Source organism: Ctenopharyngodon idella, chromosome 9 (assembly GCF_019924925.1).
Source record: "Ctenopharyngodon idella isolate HZGC_01 chromosome 9, HZGC01, whole genome shotgun sequence".
NCBI lineage: Eukaryota > Metazoa > Chordata > Actinopteri > Cypriniformes > Xenocyprididae > Ctenopharyngodon > Ctenopharyngodon idella.
The window spans coordinates 2,523,454-2,549,221 of record NC_067228.1 but is presented as its reverse complement, the minus strand read 5'-3'; the positions used below and the strand labels follow the sequence as shown (position 1 = coordinate 2,549,221).

General features: G+C 35.7%; 2 protein-coding genes and 1 long non-coding RNA gene across 29 annotated transcripts in view; 1 reads left to right on the top strand and 2 right to left on the bottom strand.

The window, feature by feature from the left end:
• The window catches only part of LOC127518493 (proteinase-activated receptor 1-like), a 15,226-nt gene extending 4,483 nt beyond the window's left edge, over positions 1 to 10,743 (bottom strand). For 2 of the 6 annotated variants that reach the window (XM_051905239.1, XM_051905241.1), the window contains exons 1-2: positions 4,899 to 5,012; positions 1,294 to 1,394 (exon numbers count right to left, since the gene is read on the bottom strand). Coding sequence is in view for 1 of the 6 variants with exons in the window: in XM_051905238.1 (XP_051761198.1) it covers positions 419 to 515 (97 nt within the window). In the remaining 5 variants the exon portion in view is untranslated. The other 4 variants (XM_051905242.1, XM_051905240.1, XM_051905243.1 and 1 more) reach the window with 4 other exon arrangements.
• The window catches only part of nme9 (NME/NM23 family member 9), a 25,740-nt gene continuing 3,579 nt past the window's right edge, over positions 3,608 to 25,768 (top strand). For 2 of the 22 annotated variants that reach the window (XM_051905216.1, XM_051905217.1), the window contains exons 1-19: positions 3,610 to 4,357; positions 4,493 to 4,550; positions 4,885 to 4,988; positions 5,079 to 5,150; positions 6,390 to 6,506; positions 8,115 to 8,187; positions 8,268 to 8,350; positions 10,404 to 10,496; positions 10,620 to 10,774; positions 12,279 to 12,487; positions 14,145 to 14,289; positions 15,250 to 15,357; positions 16,177 to 16,322; positions 17,510 to 17,654; positions 17,742 to 17,998; positions 18,308 to 18,403; positions 19,322 to 19,423; positions 21,285 to 21,386; positions 24,457 to 24,558. In XM_051905216.1, coding sequence (XP_051761176.1) covers positions 4,325 to 4,357; positions 4,493 to 4,550; positions 4,885 to 4,988; positions 5,079 to 5,150; positions 6,390 to 6,506; positions 8,115 to 8,187; positions 8,268 to 8,350; positions 10,404 to 10,496; positions 10,620 to 10,774; positions 12,279 to 12,487; positions 14,145 to 14,289; positions 15,250 to 15,357; positions 16,177 to 16,322; positions 17,510 to 17,654; positions 17,742 to 17,998; positions 18,308 to 18,403; positions 19,322 to 19,423; positions 21,285 to 21,386; positions 24,457 to 24,558 — 2,200 coding nt within the window. In that variant the 5' untranslated portion in view covers positions 3,610 to 4,324. Of the gene's footprint in view, positions 4,358 to 4,492; positions 4,551 to 4,884; positions 4,989 to 5,078; positions 5,151 to 6,389; positions 6,507 to 8,114; positions 8,188 to 8,267; positions 8,351 to 10,403; positions 10,497 to 10,619; positions 10,775 to 12,278; positions 12,488 to 14,144; positions 14,290 to 15,249; positions 15,358 to 16,176; positions 16,323 to 17,509; positions 17,655 to 17,741; positions 17,999 to 18,307; positions 18,404 to 19,321; positions 19,424 to 21,284; positions 21,387 to 24,456; positions 24,559 to 25,768 lie in introns of all 22 variants that reach the window. The other 20 variants (XM_051905220.1, XM_051905223.1, XM_051905229.1 and 17 more) reach the window with 18 other exon arrangements.
• The window catches only part of LOC127518498 (uncharacterized), an 11,735-nt gene continuing 2,068 nt past the window's right edge, over positions 16,102 to 25,768 (bottom strand). Inside the window, exons 2-5 of the long non-coding RNA XR_007931580.1 lie at positions 24,438 to 24,574; positions 21,266 to 21,402; positions 17,498 to 17,571; positions 16,102 to 16,345 (exon numbers count right to left, since the gene is read on the bottom strand). This is a non-coding gene — a long non-coding RNA (uncharacterized LOC127518498). The remainder of the gene's footprint in view (positions 16,346 to 17,497; positions 17,572 to 21,265; positions 21,403 to 24,437; positions 24,575 to 25,768) is intronic.

The window sequence follows — 25,768 nt, the reverse complement described above, 5'->3', positions numbered from 1 at the left end:
GGAAGGTCTAGCCTACAGAGGGCGTTGATGAGTGACAGTAACATTTGTACTAGACTTTTTAAAAAGTTATATTAAACTGTCTGAAAACAAAACAGGGTTCTAAATGTGTTTCTGTGGTTCATTCTCTGTTTGGACTAAACCGCTCAATTCATATGGATTAGTTTTACAATCTCATTATGAACTTTTTGAAGCATCAATGTGGTAGTTGCATGGACTGTCAATGGAGGGACAGAAAGCTCTCAGATTTCATCAAAAATATCTTCATTTGTGTTTCGAAGTCGAACGAAAGTCTTACAGATTTGGAACGACATGAATTAAATGATGACAGAATTTTCCTTTTTGGGTGAACTAACCCTTTAAGTTACACATCAGCAAGACATTAAATTACAAATGCATATTGAACTGATGATCTACTTACCATTATTGGTGGCAGTGCACAAGTGTGCAATTACAACTGAAAGCAAGATTATTTTAATACTCATGATGATCAGCTGTCTATTTCTATCGCCAGACATTTTACTCTAAAATCTATAGGCACAAGTGGATTAGCGACGTCCGATTTGTGAGCTAGTCGTTCATTGAAATCTTCTCACCGAGCCGATGGGTTAATGTCCAAACCATGTAAAGTCAAGTCTGGAAAGAATCACTTGTGGTACGGTGTTTTAAAGTGAACATGGAAGATATTTGTGTTTTTTGTAAAAATTTCCCCTGAGACTATTAATGATTTATTTTGGGAGTGTCCCAAGACACAAATGTTTTGATAAGAACTCAAAGATTACAAAGAAAAGCTATGATTCTTGTTAACTTGGAAGCTGATGTTATGCTAAAATGTTTTTCATTTGATGTCATATTTTCAGTTTAGATGTTTAACTAAAACCTATAATCACAGCTTCTGCGAAGTTAATAACATCAATATATTACAGGCTTCAGATAATAATATTAGACAATATTACCAGTTTTTAATCACATTATTGGCAACTGCAGGATATATCATAATTGATAAACATAAAAAATATAATTTATTCTCCTGTAAGGATTGGAAAAGTGTTCTTACATATTTCCTCAAGGCAGAGGCAAGTTTGAGCAAGAAGTGCTCAGAGATAAACTGAACAAACAAGCACGGTCAGTTTTATTATGAACAGAGCGTTGATCAGAGGAGGTGCAACAGATTTTGCTTTATGAAAACAGATTTATTTATCACTGTTGAGGGAGTTTTATGAGTTTGGAAAGTTTAAGCGGTTCAGTTATTATTAGTCTATAGCAAGTATAAGGTTGTGCAGTCCGGTGACTCACATGTTTTCAAAGTCTGAGAACTGCTGTTGTGTTTGGCTGCACTTCACATCAGTGTTCTTATGTGAGGAATGTCTATCCCAGACTGAAGAGAGAACCAGATGCTGAAACAAAAATACTCAAATATTCAGACCTAAATTTAAGATTTATGTAAATATTTAAGCTGTAAGACAGTTACGAGACAACAGAAGCATCAACCTAAAAATGTTGTGACCTGGATGTGAAAGGGTTAAAGTCCCCCTGTAGTCAATAGGTTGTCTGCAATCACGTGGTTCTGGTGACGCGCGAAATTCAGTTGGAGGGCAAGCAGTGAAAATTAGAATGGAAGAGATGGAGAAAAGTCCGTACTGTGCTGGTTTAGAAAGGTAGAAACAGAAAATCACAACATATGTTGGACGTGAACCTTATGTTATGAAGAGGAGTGATTTTTCTACTGAATTGAAAGACTTGCCTGCCGTCGTAGATATAGAGAATATGAAGCTGCCAGTTCAGTTCTAGTCTGGTTTGTTTATATCACGCTGCCTTTCTGCTAGTGAGTTTAAGGCAGTATTTAGATTCCCTGTTGTGATTGTGAAAAATGTCACCATTGTAGGTCATTTATGCTGAATCGAGAATTGCAATAGGAACTCACATCATCGTTCAGGGAAAAAACTGGACGGTGTAATATAATTTTCGGCTTTTCCACGTGTAAAGGGAAGCAGGTTGAGGAGATGCCGTATAGCAAATCTAATAATGTCACTGATTAATAAAATAATCACATAGCTGAGTGTTTTTGAAAGTTTTGTATTTTGTTTGGTTTAATGATTAACATTACATTTGCGCGTTTGACATTACATTAACATATAACTTGCACGGTGCCATTTCATAACTGTTCACGAGCTTCTATTTGATTTTGATTTTGTTATAAATATAAAAAATTCAGTGTCGGTGTCTGTCCACTGAAAGTGACGATTCTCCTCCGTGGCCATATGGGAAAGTGAATATTTACAAAGACAACATTAAAACTACAGTTACATTTACACCCTTCCAACAAAGAAATGGATCGACTTCTGTCAGCTTGTTAGGACACATTATTTATTTATTTTTTTATCTACCATGTGATGGCTGAAGCAGCAGCGCGTGACTGTTTTCACGGTAACCAGATCAACATTGTGAACGGAATTCTACAAAACTGAAGTGAAAACACAAATGATCATGCAATGGGATAAAACATCTTCTCTTTCATGCAGACGATACCATGAAGAATGTGAACGTTTAACCAAGTCAAAAACAAAAAAGGTAAGCAGACACAAAACGCTATAAAAGGTGACAACTTTTAAAGTTAAAAAACGATTTAAGTTACGTAAACGATAAAAGCTCCTTGTGGTTTCTCGGTTTGAGCAACCATAAATGACGCAAAACATAGGAATTTGAGTTTGTGATAGGATTCCTATATAGAAAAATCACTGCTTGCCCTCCAGCCACATTTCGCGTGCAGCAATGACGTCATGTGCAAACAACTTATTTTATACCATCTTTGATCATCAAAATGACATATTTAAACATTTTTCCTGTGAAAAAAAAATTCTTCATGCCTTAAAATAGCTTGAATGTGCTATAAATATGCTAACTAGCCCCGCCTCCATTTGCTCACGCCAGCTCAGAGATCCACTCGGTCAACTTACTGAGGTAAACGCTGCACAATGATATCGCTCTTTACAACATCGGACACATAATGTTAATTATTATGATTAGCATTTTTCTTGACTGTTATCAAACAGCTAATAATGTGTTGCTAATGTTACACAAACCATGTTCCCGTTCTCCATGTCAGAGTCAGACAGTTGCCTTATAACAATCAGTATCCTTACAAACGCTTTGAACACCCCAGAACGTCAGTGGAGAAAGGCATATAGTTCATCATAACATCGTAATATACATCATACACCCGCTATATTGCTAAATCTATATGATTTTTCATATCAGCAGAAAAATATACCGAGATAACCTGGCGTCAACTCGAGACTCCCGTGCTACTTCGCTGTTAATTATATGCTAAAGCCCGCCAGCACGTTGATTGGTTACAAGATAGTTCGTGACGTCACAGACACCAGCGATTTCAAACCGCGGGGTTATGACTGTCTTTTTTTTTTTTTACTGCAGTTTTAAAGAGAAAATACACAACATTAACAACAACAATAACAACAATAAACAACATTAAAAACTTGATTTTCACGACAGGGGGTCTTTAAGGCTCGTTCACACCAAGGACGATTACTATATAAATATAACGATAAAGATACAGTTCTAAAAATCGTTCTCAATATTAAAGAATAGCAGAGTTATAACGATAACGTTGGAATAACGATTTTATCCAGCGGATGAACGATAAAATCATTGACAGCCAATCAGAATCCATCCTGCTGTAACGAGCTCGAGCATTTAAAGTGACAGACATGCACGCGCTTATAAACAGAACGATATCGTCCGCTGTTCTTGCTGTGAACGGGCCTGTCTTTATTATTATTTCCTGCCGAACATGATGGATATAGACACATGGAGGTTGATATGTCTGGAATCTGCAGCATTTGCTGTTATTGAAGCAGAATCTGTTCCCTGGAGGCCTTTGATAAACACTTCATTATGTTTTCTGTCATCTGCGCTGTTTTCTGACCCGCACCACTAACATCACAAACCGGTTTTTGGTGTTTGGACATACATAATATAAATATAAATACATAAACATTCAGCACCATCAAAGCACTTCTTTGTAAGTGATACAAGATGAGTTGGTTGTCGTTCCCTGACTATGAGAATAACAAATAAAACCTGCAATGCGCACACCGTCCAGCAGATGGCGCAGGAGGAACGGTTAATAAATGGTTGCTGAGCGACAAGGACGCAAAACAGTCCGTGCTGCGCATGCGCTGATACTTAGGGACGCTGAAACTTTTTGGAAATAAAAATAACAAATTAGTGATCACATCATTACCATCGCTTGGAATAATTGGAGAAGCTTGTAGTTATTTTTTTTAACCCTTAAAAAGGCATTTCTATGGCTGCTAAAAAGAAGGAGATTAGTTTACAGGTTTGTAGTACGAAAACTTTGTCAGCATTAAACTGTAAATGAGGGGAAAGTGGGTGTCTGACTGTAGTTTTCTAGTTTGTTTACACTGTGTCAACTGAAAAATGCCTGATAACTCTTGAAAATGTTTACATTCAGGTAAATATCAATAATGACGATCAATGGAGTGAAGTTCTGGCAACGAAAGGGTTAATAGGTGAGCCGAAATATCTATCTATCTATCTATCTATCTATCTATCTATCTATCTATCTGTCTGTCTGTCTGTCTGTCTATCTAAACTAGCCACAGAAATATTACTATTATTAAATTACCAAACAAAAGCATTTATATAGTTTATTTTAAAGAAAGATGCACAAGCACACAATCAATACTTTTGAGTTAGGTTAGAATTATGAACAATACATATACTTCATACATTTTATGTGCATCTTATATGTTCACACATACTGTTTTTTGTCTCATTACTGTCTGTAGGGTTTCTTATTTGACAAACAGAGTAAAATATCTAAGTGTTTTGTGTGTCTGTCAGTGGTTGATGTGTACCAGCAGTGGTGTGGACCCTGCCGAGCCGTCGTCAGTCTCTTTAGAAAGATCAAGAATGAGCTGGGAGACGAGCTGCTGCATTTTGCCACGGTAAGATAAGCCGCTCTGGAGATTAGATTGCTCACAAACAATCATTTTAAATGTCGACATTTCTGTCACACCGTCTTATCGTCCCTGCAGGCTGAGGCTGATGGGATTGAAGCTCTGGAGAAGTACAGAGGAAAGTGTGAGCCCACCTTTCTGTTTTATGCGGTGGGTCTGAAACTGTACATCTCTCTGGGTGTTTCCAAATCCTTGCAAATTATTACTGTTCTTAAAATGAATGCAAGTTTAAATTTGAATGGATGGATGTCACAAACCCTGTTAAGGACACATGCAAGCGTAATTTCACCCCAAAATGAATAAAAGAAGAGTGTGATAAAACTAACAATATACACTGCTGTTCAAAAAAGTTTGGGATTGGTAAGATTTATTTATTTATTTATTAAATCTCTTCTGCTCGCCAAAGCTGCATTTATTTGATTAAAAAGGTAATATTGTGAAAAATTATTACAGTTTAAAAGTTTTCTATTTGAATATATTATAAAATGCCATTTATTCCTGTGATGGTAAAGAAAACAAAAGAACAGCATTTATCTGAATCTTTTGTCTTTTGTTTGGGGTCAGTAAGAATTTTTTTTTTTTTTGGAAAGAAATTAATGCTTTTATTCATCAAGGATGCATTAAATTGATCAAAAGTGACAGTATAGACATTTATAATGTTGGAAAAACTTTCTATTTTATATAAATGCTGTTCTTTTGAACTTTCTGTTCATCAAATAATCCTGAAAAAAAATTGTACACAACTGTTTTCAACATTGATAATAATCAGAAATGTTGGAATGATTTCTGAAGGATCATGTGACACAGAAGACTGGAGTAATGATGCTGAAAATTCAGCTTTGATCACAGGAATAAATTACACTTTACTATATATTCACATAGAAAACAGTTATTTTAAATTGTAAAAATATTTAACAATATTACTGGTTTTACTGTATTTTAGATTAAATAAATGCAGTCTTGGTGAGCAGAAGAGACTTCTTTCAAAAGCATTAATCTTACCGATCCCAAACCTTTGAACGGCAGTGTATATATCACTTAAATTGTAAAGGATTTATGTATCATGGAGGTATTAGTTGTACTACATTTAATTTATGCAGATATAAAATAAAAAAATACTGTAGTGCAGTAATGAGAATCTAATGAGAGTCAACACTGAAAATAATGGGAATTATTCAATAATAAAACATACAGATGCATTACAATAATTAGCATTTTGGAGAAAATTGTGCTTGATAGTCATGAAAATAATTCATACAATACCAAAAAGGTCCTGAAACAGGCATGTTGTGAAAAGTGACATGGATATGTTCCTGTGAGATGCACTCAGATATCATGTTCATACCTCATCTGTTTGTTGTATACGATGGGCTTGTGCTGTGTTTTTAGGGTGGGCAGCTTGTGTCAGTTCTACGGGGGCCAAACGCTCCTCTCCTGCAGAGGACGATACAGGAAGAGCTGAGCAAAGAGAAGAGCGTCCTAGAACACGGGGCAGAACGCAGGGCGGTGAGTTATTTCACACACCTTACTGTGTGGATTACAATTTCTGGACACAGATTATGAATGAATCCCGAAGTGTATATATATATATATATATATATATATATACACACACATTAAAGTTAAAGGGGAGCTATAACGCCCCTTTTACAAGATGTAATATAAGTCTCTGGTGTCTCCAGAATGTGTCTGAAGTTTCAGCTCAAAATACCCCACAGATCATTTATTATAGCTTGTCAAATTTGCCCCTATTTGGGTGTGAGCAAAAACACGCCGTTTTTGTTTGTGTCCCTTTAAATGCAAATGAGCTGCTGCTCCCGGCCCCCTTTCCAGAAGAGGGCGGAGCTTTAACAGCTCGCGCTTCGGTTGCTCAACAACAACAAAGCTGGAGAATCTCACGCAGCCAAAATGAGGATTGTCAGTAACGGTGTTCAGCCTTACATTGTTCAAACCGGAGTCGACACTGATGGAGAGACTCAGGAAGAAGTTACAACTTTTAGAATGCAGCAACCCAGGAAGAAGCTCGTTGTAGTCCCTACCAGCCTGTTTTTTTGTAGTCCTTAAAAAGTGATTTCTGTAAAAGAAAAGATCTCCCTTTGCTTTGCAGATGTTGTTTATGCTCTAACAGTAACATTACACACTAACTAAAGTTAAAAAAGTGAAATCATAATCTAGCACCCCTTTAAAGAGTTGGTTCACCCAAAAATGAAAATAATGTCATTAATTACTCACCCTCATGTCGTTCTACACCCGTAAGACCTTCATTCATCTTCGGAACATAAATTAAGATATTTTTGATTAAATCTGATGGCTCAGTGAGGCCTCTTTTGCCAGCAATGTCACTAAACTTCTCAAGATCCAGAAAGCTACTAAAAACATATTTAAAACAGTCCATGTGACGACAGTGGTTCAACCTTAATGTTATGAAGCGACAAGAATACTTTTTGTGCGCCAAAAAACCCCAAAATAATGACTTTTCAACAATATCTAGTGATGGGCCGATTTCAGAACACTCTTTCATGAAGCTTTACAAATCTTTTGTTTCGAATCAGTTGTTCGGAGCGCCAAAGTCACGTGATTTCAGCAGTTTGATACGCAATCTGAATCACTGATTCATAACAAAAGATTCGCAAAGATTCAAAGCAGTGTTTTGAAATCGGCCATCACTAGATATTGTTGAATAAAGTCGTTATTTTGTTTTTTGGCGCACAAAAAGTATTCTCGTCGCTTCATAACATTAAGGTTGAAGCACTGTAGTCACATGAACTGTCTTAAATATGTTTTGAGTACCTCTCTGGATCTTGAGAGGTTCGGTGTCATTGCTGGCAATATCATCAAAAATATCTTAATTTGTGTTCTGAAGATGAACGAAGGTCTTACGGGTGTGGAGCGACATGAGGGTGAGTAAATAATGACATTCTTTTTATTTTCTGGTGAACTAACCCTTTAAATGTAAAAATTATACAGTATATACACCCTAGGACTGTTATGGTAAGTTCTGCGCAGAATCTTCAATAAATGTAACCATTTTTTATTCCTATTAGTAATTTAGCAAACAAAAATAAGATTAATGTCATGAAAGAGATTTCATTTGTGTTTCATGTGTCACTCCAGGTGAAAGATGAAGGTTTAACTGAAGAGGTGAATGATGACATTGAGGATCACCCACATGATGAAGATGTGAATGGTAATGATCTTTCCTTCATTGTGCTTAATTGTATTTTGTCCTGTTTGCTGATTTTACCTGCACTGGTTTTGTGTTTTTAGTTCCTGCTGTCCAGTCATACACAGTGGCAATAATAAAGCCGGATGTGGTGGCACACGGCAAAGCAGATGAGATTATTATGAAGGTAAGAGCTCAGTTCACCCAAAAATAAAGTTCTGTCACTATTTACTAGCCATCATGTTGTTCCAAACCTGTATGGTGTCTTTTTAAGTTTGGAACAGAATGAGGGTGAGAACATGATAACAGAATTTTTTTTAAAGAGATAGTTCACCTTAAAATGAAAATTAAGTAATCATTTACTCACCCTGGTGTTGATCTAATGCCATATGCCCTTTTTTGGACCACAAAAGGAGATTTTTAAAAAAAAAAATGTCCTGCTCGCGCTCGTCCATAATAGCAGTGAATAGGGATAAGCATCAAGCTTTCAAAAAAGACACAAAAGTATCACAGAATCATCCCATTAAACACGTGTCATATATTCCAAGTGTTCTGGGGGTTTTGGTGAAAAACAAACCAAAATTTAATGTATTATTTAAGGAAAATCCTGACTGTGCGATCGTAAGACTCTATTAGCACCACAGTTCCCTACGACTTGCCCAGAAAAACACACAAGTTGTGAGAAATCAAGATTAATAAAAACGCGACATGAAATACAGTCCATGTACCTTCTTCTCTGATGTGAATATATTAGTTGTGTTCCTCGAAACAAGAAGTTAACTGTCATCAGAAAAACTGAGATATTTTATCTTTTAACGGAGATACTTTTTTGGGAGTTGTATTACGTCACGTTTTTGTTCATTTTGATTTCTCACAACTTATGTGTTTTTCTGGGCGAGTCGTAGGGAACTGCGGCGCTAATAAAGTCACATGAACATGTAGTCAAGCACAGAAGACCAACGGCCAAGTTCAGGATTACCGTTAAAAATAATAGATTACATTTTGGTTTGTTTTTCACCAAACCCAATTGTAAACCCTCAGAACACTTGGAATATACGACACGTGTTTCATGGGATCATTCTGTGATACTTTTGCGTCTTTTTTTTTAAAGCTTATTGCTGGTTACTATTCACTGCCATTATATGGACGAGCACAAGTGGGACATTTTAAAAAAATATATAATTTTGTGGTTCAAAAAAGAAAGGAGGGCATACGGCATTAGATCAACACCAGGGTGAGAAAATGACTTAAAGGATTAGTTCACATCAGAATTCAAATTTCCTGATAATTCACTCACCCCCATGTCATTATGTTTATGTCTTTCTTTCTTCAGTCAAAAAGAAATTAAGTTTTTGAGGAAAACATTCCAGGATTTTTCTCCATATAGTGGACTTCACTGGGGTTCAACGGGTTGAAGGTCCAAATGTCAGTTTCAGTGCAGCTTCAAAGAGCTCTACATGATCCCAGACGAGGAATAAGAGTCTTATCTAGAGAAACCATCGGCCATTTTCTAAAAAAAAAAAAAAAAAAATTATATAGTTTTTAACTGCAAATGCTCGTCTTGCACTGCTTTGCGATGTGCCACGCATTACATAATCACGTTGGAAAGGTCACGCGTGATGTAGGCGGAAGTTCCGCAGTAGGGCGAAAAACTCATTTTCTCCTCCAACTTCAAAAATGTCTGACATGATGTTTTACCTTTTTTTGTAAGGGGCGTTTGACTTAGTCTTTGCACGTTCTCTTTGTAGACACTGGATCAGTACTTCCACTTATGTCATGCGTGACCTTTCCAACGTGATTACGTAATGCGTGGCGCATCATGCAAGAGGAGCATTTGTGGTTAAAAAGTATATAATTTTTATTTTTTTAGAAAATGGCCGATGGTTTCACTAGATAAGACTCTTATTCCTCGTCTGGGATCATGTAGAGCTCTTTGAAGCTGCACTGAAACTGACATTTGGACCTTCAACCCGTTGAACCCCAGTGAAGTCCACTATATGGAGAAAAATCCTGGAATGTTTTCCTCAAAAACCTTAATTTCTTTTTGACTGAAAGACATGAACATCTTGGATGACATGGGGGTGAGTAAATTATCAGGAAATTTTTAATTCTGAAGTGAACTATTTTAGGGTGAACTCTCCCTTTAAGTTGCTTATATTGATGTGATATTATACCCTTTCTACTCAGATAAACAGCTAAAAATGTATGTCTGAATGCATATTATTTGATTTTGTTTCTAGATTCAGGACGCAGGGTTTGTGATTTTAGCCCACGAGGAGAGAACGCTGAGTGAAGCAGAAGCTGAAGACTTCTATCAACACAAAGCAGCAGAGGTAAATGAAGGAACAGTTACAATCTAAAAATAGCATGTGCTTTAATATTTTGGCTGATGGTGTGTAATGGCAGAATGTCCAGTGTGTCATGTAAAGCGTCTGTGTGCTTGCGTGTTCTTCCAGCCTTACTTTCAGGAACTCATCCAATTTATGTCGAGCGGCCCGTCGCATGTCCTGGTCATTTCTAAGATGGAGGGCTGTGAGGACGTCATCCCAGCCTGGCGGGAATTCATCGGTCCACCGGATATCGAAGAGGCCAGGGAGAAGCAGCCAGAGAGGTAACTCATTCCCAGGAAATATAGAAATATATAGACTTTATATCAGAGTGACACATAACATTAGCAGTCCCTCTGACAAATTCATTAAGGTAATGCAAAGAAAAATCTCATTCAACAGTGTTTTTTATCGTAATTTTATCAAGGTACTGTCTGTTGTACTGAATTTAATTTATGCTGATTTAATTTTTTTTAAAAATCAGCATAATAAATGAATGAATGAATGAATGAATGGTCCACGAAGGATGATTTCCATTACAATAATGAGATTTTTTTTTTTAAACACAGTAATGACAATTTGGCAGAAATTAAATAATTAAGAATAATGTCAGAAGAATGCAAAAAATATAAATATCTAGATAATCCCAAAAACTGTTTTGTTATTGTTAACTAAAACTAAAGGTATTATAGATTGTTTCCATTCATTGAAATAAAACTGAAATAAAATATAAATATTAGATGAAAATATTATAACTTGAATGAAAATTAGAAAAGTTAAATTGTCAACTGACTGAAATAAAATACGTTTAAGTTGAAGTAATAAAATGAAATATAAATAAACTGAATTAAACAAAATTACTAAAACTGAAATCGAAATGAAAATATAAATATGAAAAATAAATTAAAAAATGAATTGAGAATATTAATAAATACTATAATAGTATATATAAATAATGCTCATATAACACTGCTCAAAAATAGTTTAATTTTTTACGATAAAAGTAATTTATAAAAAAATAGAGATGAAATAATATATTGTGTAATATATCAATTATTCTATAATATATTAGTAATATATATTATGTTTTCCTTTGAATTTGGTTGTATATGTATATATATATATATATATATTAGTGCTGTCAAACGATTAATCCAATCCAAAATAAAAGTTTGTTTTTACATAATATATGTGTACTGTGTATATTTACGTATATAATTACATACACATACTTGTATATATTTAAGAAATATTTACATGTATACGTGTATATATATATATATATATATATACACGTATACATGTAAAAATTTCTTATATATATATATATATATATTATTTATATTATATATAAATATCTTAAATATAAATATATTTTTGTTAAATATATACATGCATGTGTGCGTATTTATATATACATAATAAATATACACAGTACACACACATATGTAAACACAAACTTTTATATATTTACAAATGACATGGTCTCTCTATGTAGGGCTAACATAGAGTCAGTGATTCCCTGATGTGTGTATAATTTAATTTTGTAAGTAAAGATAATTTAAAAGTGATACGAGGGAGTTGAGTTGACGTTCCATATTGCACTCACAGATTTGAGCACTAACAGTTATAGCACAACACATCCTGTGTGGACTTCTGCCTCCCCCCCTCTGCCCTGGCGGAGAACCAGCAGTGAGACCATCTGCTCTACTCTTTCTCTGTTTCTCCATCCTTCTATCCATCCATCCCTGCTCGCCTCCTTCTCACTGGCCGTTCTCTGTTCTTCAGCTTGCGGGCTCAGTACGGTACCGAGACCCTTTTGAATGCCTTACATGGCAGCTCTGACAGCGAGCAGGCCAGCAGGGAGCTGGCTTTCTTCTTCCCGAACTTCAGGATGGCGATGGCGGACTCGAGCTCGGAGCGGGCCGGGCCGGAACAGGAGCATGTGGAGAGGACGCTGGCGCTCATCCGCCCAGACGCTGCCAGGGAAAACAGAGGCATGTGCCAACATTACGTTTACACGCACAGAACTGCGGCCCCGTGGGCGCAGACAGATACTCCTGCCTTCACTAAGTATTCTAAACTGAAGTATTAACATACACTGCCAGTTAAAAGTTTGGAGACACTTGACTTCATTTGTTAAAAAGCCACAGTGTAACACTTTTCAGGTGAATCAACCTACTAACATTTATTGGCCACTACATCATTCCCATATCATCTCAGTGTTATTTTAGTATTATTTACATATTGTTACAGTATTTATTAATATTTTAAAGGGGCTATATGTAACATTCAGAAACCCTTGTTATTAGCGACACTGGTGGCCGTTAAGTGAACTGCAGCCAGCAACTTATTGCTCGTGCACACGTAACGCACAAGAGACCGAACGTCATTCAAGGTCCCGATATACTCACAGTGAAATTCTTTTTTGTTCTTTGCTTAGAAGTAAAAAAATAAGTTTTAAATACCTTTGCAACGATATACTGCTAACGAACATCCAGAAGCCATCCACGCTGCTGAGAGCGACGTTTAGATGAATATGTAAATATGATCATAGCAATGTGTATGTTTGCACAAGCTCTGCAATTCGCCGGCATCATGTCGACAAATGAGGTAATTAAAAATAACACTTATGATAGTTTGATTATAAAGTATATTTGAGACTATATAGAGTATATACAGTACATCTGACTATGTGAGACTATTATGGAAGCTTGTTTCCGCCACTAAATAAAAAAATAAAAAAGGTAATTGCGACTTTTTTCTCGCAATTACGAGTTATAAAGTCAGAATTGCATGATATAAACTCACAATTCTGACTTATTTTTCTCAGAATTGCGATATAAACACAATTGAGTGACATAGTATTGTGAGTTATAAAGTCAGAATTGCGAGATATAAACTCGAAATTCTGCATTTTTTCTCAGAGTTGTAAGTTTATATCTCGCAATTCTGACTTTATATCTCACAATTCTGATTTCATATCTCACAATTCTGACTTTATAACTCACAATTCTGACTTCATAACTCAGTTCTGACTTTATATCCCTCAATTCTGACTTTATATCTCACAATTCTGACTTTATATCTCACAATTCTGACTTTATATCTCGCAATTCTGACTTTATATCTCAATTCTGACTTTATATCTCGCAATTCTGACTTTATATCTCAATTCTGACTTTATATCTCACAATTCTGACTTTATAACTCACAATTCTGACTTCATAACTCAGTTCTGACTTTATAACTCAATTCTGACTTTATAACTCACAAATCTGACTTTATAACTCGCAATTCTGACTTTATAACTTTGTATCTTTATATCTCATAATTCTGAGAAAGAAAAAAATTGTGAGATAAAAAGATGCAACTACTTTTTTTATTTTTTATTTCATGGCGGAAACAAGCTTCCATACACAAGGCACCGAACATCATTCAAGGCCCCGATATACTCACGGCGAATAAATACATGAAAATACTTCCATATAGTATTTTGATGACTTTATTATGACTGTTTCACACATTTTAGATTAACAATAAAGATTGAGTAGATGTGTCCAAACTTTTAACTGCTAGTGAACGGTAATTAAATTGGAGCACTTATGGTCAGGAAGTAACTGAACATTAAACATTTGTAAATGTGTTTTTTAGAGGAGATTCTGGGCAGGATCCATGAAGCCGGTTTCAAAGTGGCCATGCAGAAAGAGGTCATGCTGTCTGAGGATCAGGTCAGACAGTTCTACAGCTCTCATCTGGAGCAGGAATACTTCCCCAGTTTGCTCCAGAGCATGACCAGGTGAGCGCTCACATACTGTACAACAAGCCACAAGTGGCTGTGCCGAGTCAGGTGGTTTGTTACTTAAAACTGCCACAACAGTGATATGATAAAGGACACCAATTTTAAACAAAGTTGCATGCATTATTAATAATAGTTGGAATTATGGCCAAACAACATAGCTTATTCTTGTAGTTTTACAATGGCTTCAGAAACCAATCAGAACCCTTCAGACTCACCCAATCAGAATTAAGAATCAGAAGTTCTAAATATAAATTTGAAAAGTGTCAGATTGAGTTTTATAGTTTTTTAGGTCAATATTGCAAAACAGCATTTTTTTCTCATTTTTTGTATGTCAAAACAATAAATTATAGATACAAAATATCATACCTGCAAACTCCAGACCTGTGGAGTTGATTCAACTCATCGACTAGCATGTGTCGTCATGTTAATCTCTTGTGCAAATCCAGTGTTGAATTGACCCTCGTTTGTGAAGCAGTCCGGCGTAAAATGACGGCATGACAAAATATCTCCCTTTGCATTGAACTTTGAGCGTTGTAACTTTGCAGAAGTTGTTTATGCTCAAACAGCAACATTACACACTAACTAAAGTTAAACAAGTGAAATCATAATCAATATGTTATAAAATTGGTCTGAACAAAAACAGCAGACGGGCTGAATGAAAATGCAAATTCATTCTCTGACAGATAAAAATTCCTTAGATTTGCCGAAAGGTGAGGAGTTTGCAGGTATGAATTTACTATTCATTCTGAATCTGAATTACGAATGCTAATGGAATTGCTGTCTACAGAGTAAGGAGTCGGACATTAAAAACGTGCTTCGTATCTTCATTTTAGGCTTAACTGTACTTTTTCCCACATAGTTGTTATTTGCATATATACAGCATCTTGTCTAAATGATGTAAAGAAGCCAGAAGACTTACAGTGTAATGAAGAGTCTTTCTTCTGCTGTGGTTCACAGCGGGCCTGTGTTAGCATTAGCTCTAGTAAAAGAAGGAGCCATGGAACACTGGAGAAACATCCTGGGACCCAAAGACCCCATCAAGGCTAAAAATGAAGAACCTAACAGGTAAACCAATGTCTGTAATAGTTTCATTTCTTTAGGGCATCTGAATGTTGCTGCGCAACTTAATGTGTTATTGTATATCATATCATGTTATTTATTATCATATATGTGTTTAGATCAGTGGTTCTCAACCTTTCTGACTCCGAGGCCCCCCAAGATATTTCTGGTACTTCTGCTGTAAAGAAAAAGCAGCTAATTTTCAAACTTTTTTTTATTTACAGAAACTAGGAAAAATTAATTTAGTTAAATATATATATAAATATTCTAAATTATATTTAGAAAAGCAACATTTACTTAAAATAATTCAATTAAATAATTAAAATAGTTTCAAGCAGTTTCAATGTTTTTCAGAGTTTACATTTTATTATTAATGAATTTACATGACTTTTCTAGTCATTTGTGATTCCAGGTTTTTTTTACTCACAAATAGCAATTCCACAGCAATTTCTACCCAATAAAATATTTTAGAGCTTGACAATAACTAGAAAAATGTATATTTGTTATTATTTGTTTAAGATTTTACAAATTTCCATGACTTTTCCAGGTCTAGAAATCACTTTTTTAAAATTCCTCAATATATCCAGGTTTTTCAAGACTGTGGGAACCCTTTTTCTTAAATAAAAATGACAGCTGTTGAGGGAATTGAAATTAGCTTACATCTTTAGTTTTAGCTGTTTTAGTTTATTTTTAAAGCACATTTTGTTATATTTAAGTCATTTTAAGCTGTCTTGAGGCCCCAACCCCCTGGTTGTGAACCACTGGTTTAGATGGTCAGGTGCACACTTGATTGTGACCGTTTCTCTCTGTGTGGTTTTGATGTAGTTTGCGAGCTCAGTTCAGTAATGGGAACTCCAGTATTAACCAGCTGCACGGCAGCAGAAGCTCAGAGGAGGCGGAGATGGAGATCAGCTTCTTCTTCCCACCAGAGGACACACTCGCAATCATTAAACCCAACACCGAATGCAAAGGTATCATTTCAGCAGTAACACGGCTGAAAGAGTCGAGAGGGATATTAGCTAGGTGTTTGTGCTTTTAATGCAACTATATGTGAAATAGGCTATATGCACGGTTACTTTAAGCCAGCTCAGGCATTTCCGGTGAACTGTTAGCTGTTCATTCTGTAGTCGCTGTACATCAACACAAAACCATCAATGGTTGACTTTTTAATGTTGTATTCATATTTTAATGCACTTATCACATTTACCTAACTTGCCAATAAACCAGTTTTACTGATTGCAATAAAGACGAAGCTATTGGGACCGTTTAAAAACGCCGTGTCTGTAATTAGACACGCACACGCATTTTTTTCCAGAACTTCAAATGTTATTTTTAATGTGATGACCACAAACATTATTTGTTCATCCTTCTGAGATTGTCCCCATTGTAAAACCGAACGTTTAAAAATGTAGGAAATTCAACATTTGATAGAAAACACTTATTTAAAAATAAAAAAGACAATAATTACCACTTTAACCAGCAGGTGGCGGCAAAGTAGCATTTATTTGCGCATATATCAGCCATTTCCTCTAATCGTTTTTCACTTCGTTTTTGACTAAATATTAAACATTATAAAATAACTAGGTTTAAAAATACATGTTGTCAATGTGAAGTATGAAGTTCTCACAAAATCTCATGAAAAACAATAACTTTTCTTGTGAATGAATGACACAGAAAGCGAGCACCGCTCTTTCCCTTTGTAATCACAGCAGTTGTCAGTCATTGCAGCGCAAGATCAATGATTTCAGCACACTTGTGAAAACTCATTTTATTCAATTAATCTAAAGTGCACAATAAATATTTAATTTTTGAAGCTTTTTTTCACATGAAAGTGTAAGAACTGATGGTCGAATTGAATTTAGCCGAGGAGGAACAATGAGGTACGTCTTTATTTATTTATTTTTTATGCTGTCTTTCTTTTGAATAACTAAATTAATGCTATGCCTTACTATTTAAGTGACTATATTCTGATTATAAACTAAGTATTACACTACTGATGCTCAACACACCAGCAAATGACATCTCACCGGAAGTTTTCGAGCTGGCTTATATTAATGCAGAAGTTCTAATGAACGCTCCGTGCATATAGCCCATTATGTTGTAAGAATATTAATAATGAGAAATGAGGGTAAATGTCATAACTCACTGTTGAAATCAGAGGAAATCCTGGAGGAGATTCAGGCCAGAGGATTCACCATTTCCCGTCTGAAGGACACGGTTCTGTCCAGAGAGATAGCAGAAGAGTTTTATAAAGAACACCGGGACAAATCCTTCTTCAGCCAGCTGGTGGATTACATGTGTCGGTGAGTTTGGCACTGAATGTCATTTAACTGTCCATGCAACTCATTAAGATTAGCAGGTAAGATAAAAAATGGTTCATTTTTCTATAGCGGCCCATGTACAGTGATGATTCTGACGAAGGAGAACGCAGTGGAGGAGTGGAGGGCGGCCATGGGCCCGACGGACCCCAACAAGGCCAGAGAAACGGCCCCAGATTCTCTGAGAGCGCGCTTTGCTAAAGACATTCTGGAGAACGCCGTCCACGGATCCTCCAACACGGAGCACGCACACCAGAAGATAAAGTTCATCTTTGGAGACATCGGATCCGAGAGTGAGATCATCGACGGCGATGCTTCACCTCCGTTAGGTGACCAAAACCTTACAGCTAACATAATATTTAAGAATAACATTTAAAGTCGACATCAAACGGCTTCTCAAACAAGAACAAATGTAGGGCGGGGTTTGATTTTGTCCATGGGGAATTGATTGGATGGTTGTGGTTTGCTATTGGTGGATCACATGTGAGTGACAGGTTGCCCCACCCTCGCCCCAGTAAACACATCATCAGATGTGAACTAACAAATCATTTAAAATAAATACTGCAATAATACATAAAAAAAAAATAAGAATTGTTCATTTTGATTTCATGGTGACTTTAATGTCCTGTTATCTACAGAAACAGAGGAGAGCTTCGCGGAGCTCAAGAATCTACAAGCTTCAAGATCTCCGTCGTTTGATGACTCGAGGAACCAGAGAGAGCAGAGCACTACAGGTTCATAATTGAAAAATATTAACTCTGTCATTATTTACTCAACCTCATGTAATTCCAAACCTGTACGCTGATATTTGCCCATCACCATGACCTGTCATGGCATATATGAGAATTAATAAGTGAGTAAATAATAACAGAAGATTGAATTTACAGTTCCTTTAGTCCAGGGTTTCCCAAACATCAATGTGCAAGTTGATGAAAAGCGAAAGATTTAATAAATGTAATGTAGGGTGAATTCAGGTTGATTGGGACACTTTTTGCCATTGAGATGACTAGGAAAAAGTGTCTCAATCAACCTGAATTCACCCTATAGTTAAAATATGGGGCTGCACAATGAGTTGAAATTGAAAGTTTAGTGTGATTATCAAATCAAAGGCTGTGATTTAAATGAAATAATGATGATCTAGTCTGCTGCACTGCATGTTTCAAAATGAAGCACAGCACTGTGTTAATTTACACGCATGCAGTTTACAATAGTGTTTTTAGAGCGACTCGATTCACAGTAAATGTCTAGCTTCACTTTATTTACATTCATATCTTTTCCAGCATTTATGTATACAATATTTATTTCCAACATTCCAACAAATTTACAGCATTTCACTAGTATTCTGCCAAAATAAAAGCTTGAGGATTTTAAATGTTAAAAGCTCCAGGGTTTGAATGCTTGAAAGTAAAGAAATAGAATTATATAAGTGAAACTAATAATAATAAAACGTGACCATTTAGCGACATTAGAGAAGCAAGAACATGGAAATGTGCCATTAAATGATAGAAATATTAACTTCAAGTAAATATTTTACGTCTAAGCGGTTCAGTTTACAAAAAAAGTTTGGGAATCTCTGCTTTAGTCCATTAAGTTGAGGTGAAAAGTCACATGTAAACACAAAAGTCAGTATTACCCTTCATCTCCACATCCAGAAGATGCTGAAGAGATCAACCCTGAGCCGACAGAGAGTCACGCAGCATCATCTGATGAGACCGACGCACTAGAGACGCCCGCCTCCAGTCAGCAGGACGCAGGTCTGGATTTGAATGACTAGTAATGTACAAGTCAACAAGTTTATACACGGATTCTTCAGACATGTTTTGGAAACATCAATCAAAATTTTCAGACTGAACCAGCCAATGCACATGTGCAGTCCTAAGCGTACGTCTAGCAACCAGAGCTTCTAACAGCCGCTGCAGTGACTCAATGACTTTACCATTTGGCGATTGGCTCTTTTATTTAGAAGGCGGGACTTATTACGGCATATTGTGCGTTACACTTTCTCCCATTCATAGTAATATGAGTGCAACTTTTTTTTTTTATGTCTAAAGTCTTTAATGATATTTAACACGTCTGTAATATTGCTGCGGAAAGAATTAAGCTTTTGGGGTTATTCAAGGTCTGTTGTAGTACAGCCTGAATTCCGGAAATGTTGGGACGTTTTTTTAAATTGGAATAAATCACATGAGCCAATATTTTATTCACAATAGAACATAGATAACATAAATGTTTAAACGGAGAAATCTGTGGGCTTGTTGATGCTTTTACACTTTTAAATTTCCTTTTAATGTTCGATGGTTGAAGGGTGAGTAGAATAATGTCATCTCAATGTACCGTGTTTTTGAAAATGCTTATTATTGATTTCACTGATTATTTACAGTTTAACAGAAGTTACTCCCATAATTCGCACAAAGCGTCATGGGGCGTTGGAAAAAAGTGGATATTTCTTGATAATAAAAAATGTATTAATATAGGCATATTTATTTATATAGCATGTTTTATAACTTTATTTAATAAATGCCTAAATTTTATGTAAGGTCAATTCATCTTTCAACGAGAAATAGTGTTTAATTTGTTAACTTTTATTTTGAAATGTAAGTCAATGACATTTGAAGGAAGCGAAGGTCTTGGCGTGTGGAGACTCCGCCCCTTTTGGAGTTCTCTATGACCTTTCATTGCGTACAGAGAATTAGTAAGTGAATAATGGTGTCAATAGCCTCGTGGGTAGCACGCTGACATACAGCGCAGTTGCGCTTCGGGCGTCCCGAGTTCAAGTCCCGGCTCGTGGACCTTTCCCGATCCTGTCTCCCTCTCTCTCTCTCTCTCTCTTCGCTTCCTGTCAACTTACTGTCCTGTCATAATAAAGGCAAAAATAAAAAAAAAATCTTTAAAAAAAAAAAGAAGAACATTTTTTTGTGTGAACTATTCCTGTGGATCAGAGTTTCCCCAAATAGGGGGTCGTAAGTTGATAAAGTGAATAATTAATTAAATCGAATGTGTATTTAAAATATATAAATGGGGCTGCACAATTAATCAAAATAAAACAAAAAAAAATTCTCATCAGATCTACGCGAATTCACTTTTTATTTTACAGTACAGTTATAATTTACAACAGTAACATAGTCTTCATTTTTAGAGGTGAAACTAATAATAATAGGCTTAATAATAATAATTATAATAATATTATATATGCAATATATGACAAATAACAATATAAAGTCATGCAGCCTTATATATAAATAATGTTAAAATATTGTAGTCAACATTTGAAGTGGATCAAAAAAGTTCATCAAAGTTGTCCTAAGAAGAAGGTTTTAGGACAACTTTGATGAAAGGTTTTGATCCACTTCAAATGTTGACTGCTGTATATACAATCAAAATAAAACAGATTAAATATTTTATCTGTTTACTTGCATATCATGTGACCATTAACTGACATCAAAGAACCATGAACATGGAAATGTGCCTTTAAATGATTTACTTCAAGCAAATATTTTATGTCTAAAGGGTTTGGCTGACAAAAAAGTTTGTGAATCTCTGCTTTAGTTCATTAACTTGAGGTGTAAGTCACATGTAAACAGAAAAGTCAGTATTACCCTTCATCTCCACATCCAGAAGGTGCTGAAGAGATCAACCCTGAGCCGACAGAGAGTCACACAGCATCATCTGATGAGACCGACGCACTAGAGACGCCCGCCTCCAGTCAGCAGGACGCAGGTCTGGATTTGAATGACTAGTAATGTACAAGTCAACAAGTTTATACACGGATTCTTCAGACATGTTTTGGAAACATCAATCAAAGTTTTTCAGGCTGTTTTTATAGCAGCCGGAGCTTCTAACTGCAGCTGTAGTGATGCGATGACTTTACCAATTGGCGATTGGCCCTTTTATTTTGAAGGCGGGGCTTAGTCCGCCATATTGTCCGTTGCACTTTCTCCCATTCATAGTAATATGAGTGCACCGTCTTTGTATATCTAAAGTCTTTAGTGATATTTAACACGTCCGTAATATTGCTGGGGAAATAATTAAGCTTTTGGGGTTATTCATGGTCTGTTGTAGTACAGCCTGAATTCCGGAAATGTTGGGACGTTTTTTAAATTGGAATAAATCACATGAGCCAATATTTTATTCACAATAGAACATAGATAACATAACAAATGTTTAAAATGAGAAATTTTACACTTTTATCCAATAAATGAGCTCATTTCAAATTTGATGCCTGCTACAGGTCTCAAAAAAGTTGGCACGGGGGCAACAAATGGCTGAAAAAGCAAGATATTTTGAAAAGATTCAGCTGGGAGAACATCTAGCAACTAATTAAGTTAATTGATATCAGGTCTGTAAGATTATTAGCTATAAAAGGGATGTCTTAGAGAGGCAGAGTCTCTCAGAAGTAAAGATGGGCAGAGCTGTGAAAGAGTGCGTAAAAAGATTGTGGAATACTTTAAAAACAATGTTCCTTAATGTCAAATTGCAAAGGCTTTGCAAATCTCATCATCTACAGTGCATAACATCATCAAAAGATTTTGAGAAACTGGATAAATCTCTGTGCGTAAGGGACAAGGCCGAAGACCTTTATTGGATGCCCGTGGTCTTCGGGTCCTCAGACGACACTGCATCACTCATCAGCATGATTGTGTCAATGACATTACTAAATGCGCCCAGGAATACTTCCAGAAACCACTGTCCGTAAACACAATCCGCCGTGCCATCTGCAGATGCCAACTAAAGCTCTATCATGCAAAAAGGAAGCCATATGTGAACATGGTCCAGAAGCGCCGTCGCGTCCTGTGGGCCAAGGCTCATTTAAAATGGACTGTTTCAAAGTGGAAAAGTGTTCTATGGTCAGACGAGTCCAAATTTGACATTCTTGTTGGACATCACGGACATCGTGTCCTCCGGGCTAAAGAGGAGGGAGACCTTCCAGCGTGTTATCGGCGTTCGGTTCAAAAGCCAGCATCTCTGATGGTATGGGGGTGCATAAGTGCATATGGTATGGTATAAGGCACTATGAATGCTGAAAGTTATATAAAGGTTTTAGAGCAACGTATGCTCCCCTCCAGACGACATCTATTTCAGGGAAGGCCTTGTGTATTTCAGCAGGACAATGCAAAACCACATACTGCAGCTATTACAACAGCATGGCTTCGTCGTAGAAGAGTCCGGGTGCTGAATTGGCCTGCCTGCAGTCCAGACCTTTCACCTATAGAGAACATTTGGTGCATCATTAAACGAAAAATGACCACGAACTCTTCAGCAGCTGGAAGCCTATATCAGGCAAGAATGGGACCAAATTCCAACACCAAAACTCCAGAAACTCATAACCTCGATGCCCAGACGTCTTCACACCGTTTCGAAAAGAAGAGGAGATGCTACACCATGGTAAACCACCCAACTATTTTGAGACCTGTAGCAGGCATCAAATTTGAAATGAGCTCATTTTGTGCATAAAATTGTGAAATTTCTCACTTTAAACATTTGTTATGTTATTTCTATTGTGAATAAAATATTGGCTCATGTGATTTGAAAGTCTTTTAGTTTTCATTTTATTCAAATTTAAAAAAACGTCCCAACTTTTCCTGAACTCGGGTTGTAATTTGTTAATGCTTTTACACTTCTAAACTTACTTTTAATGTTTGATGGTTATTATTGCATTCACAGAGCGAAACTTTCACTGATTGTTTACAGTTTAATGGAAGTTACTCCCATAATTTGCACAAAGCGTCATGGGACGTTGGAAAAAATTGGATATATCTTGATAAATAAATAAATAAATAAATATTTATACATATAGCATGATTTATCACTTTATTTAACATGCCTACATTTTATGTCAGGTCAATTCACATTTCATCGAGAAATAGTGTTTAATTTACAAACTTTTAATTTAAAATCTAAGTCAATGACATTTGGTAGAAGGGAAGATTTTTGAGTGTGAAGACTCCGTCCCTTTTTGGAGTGCTCTATGACCTTTCATTGCATACAGAGAATTAGTAAGTGAATAAATGATACCAGAAGACTGATTTTGGGTGAACTGTTCCTTCAGGGGTTCGAAAGTTGATTAAAAGTGAATAATTAATTAAATCAAATGTGTATTTAAAATAAATAAATGGGACTGCACAATTAATCAAAACAAATCATGATATACTTTAGTGTGATTATCAAATCAAAGGCTGTGATTAAATGAAATAATGATACAGTCTTTTGCACTGCATGTTTCAGAGTGAATCGCACCAGTGTGTTCATTTACACGCATGCAGCTTTTAATAGTGTTTTTAGAGCGACTCGATTCACAGTAAATGTCTAGCTTCACTTTATTTACATTCATATCATTTCCAACATTTATGTGGACAGAAGTTTACAGAATTTCACTTGTATTCCGCCAAAATAAAAGCTCAATGATTTTAAATGTTAAAAGCTTCAGGGTTTGAATGTTTTAAGTAAAGAATTAGTATAGTAACTTGAAATTAAAATTATAATAATATTATATTTGCAATATAAAAAAATATATATTGTTATTTGTCATTCAGGTTTATATATAAATGTTAAAATATATACAATTAAAATAAACAGATTAAATATTTTATCTGTTTACTTGCATTTCATGTGACCATTAACCAACATCAAAGGAAATGTGCCTTTAAATGATTTACTTCAAGCAAATATTTTATATCTAAGAGGTTCGGCTGACAAAAAAGTTTGTGAATCTCTGCTTTAGTCCATTAAGTTGAGGTGTAAGTCACATGTAAACACAAAAGTCAGTATTACCCTTCATCTCCACATCCAGAAGGTGCTGAAGAGATCAACCCTGAGCCGACAGAGAGTCACACAGCATCATCTGATGAGACCGACGCACTAGAGACGCCCGCCTCCAGTCAGCAGGACGCAGGTCTGGATTTGAATGACTAGTAATGTACAAGTCAACAAGTTTATACACGGATTCTTCAGACATGTTTTGGAAACATCAATCAAAATTTTTCAGACTGAACCAGCCAATGCACATGTGCAGTCCTAAGCGTACGTCTAGCAACCAGAGCTTCTAACAGCCGCTGCAGTGACTCAATGACTTTACCAATTGGCGATTGGCTCTTTTATTTAGAAGGCGGGACTTATTTTGCCATATTGTGCGTTGCACTTTCTCCCATTCATAGTAATATGAGTGCAACTTTTTTTTTTATATATCTAAAGTCTTTGATGATATTTAACATGTCCGTAATATTGCTGCAGAAAGATTAGTGCTTTTGGGGTTATTCATGGTCTGTTGTAGTTGTTTGTTGATGCTTTTACACTTTTAAATTTCCTTTTAATGTTCAATGGTTGAAGGGTGAGTACAATAATGTCATCTCAATGTACCGTGTTTTTGAAAATGCTTATTTCTTTCATACAGAGTGAAACTTTCACTCATTGTTTAGAGTTTAACGGAAGTTACTCCCGTAATTTGTGCAAAGTGTCATGGGATGTAGGAAAAAGGTGGATATATCTTGATAATAAATAAAAATATATTAACTTATATAGGCATATTTATTTATATAGCATGTTTTAGAACTTTATTTAACATATGGCTACATTTTATGTAAGGTCAGTTCATCTTTCAGCGAGAAATAGTGTTTAATTTATGAACTTTTATTTTGAAATGTAAGTCAATGACATTTGGAGGAAGTGAAGGTCTTTGCGTGTGGAGACTCCGCCCCTTTTGGAGTTCTCTGACCTGTCATTGCAAACAGAGAATTAGTAAGTGAATAAATAATAACAGAAGACTGATTTTGGGTGAACTGTTCCTTCAGGTTTTCCCAAACAGGGGTTCGTAAGTTGATGAAAAGCGAATAATTAATTAAATCGAATGTGTATTTAAAATAAATAAATAGGGCTGCACAATTAATCAAAATAAAAAAAAAACCTTTCTCATCAGATCTATGTGAATCTCGTAGGTGACCAATTTTGATCTCAAAAAGGTGAATTTTCACCAAAAGGTGAGTAAATGTCTAGCTTCACTTTATTTATAATCATATAATTTCCAGTATTTTTGCATTCAGAATTTTACAGCATTTCACTAGTATTCCACCAAAATAAAAGCTTGACGATTTGAAATATTAAAAGCT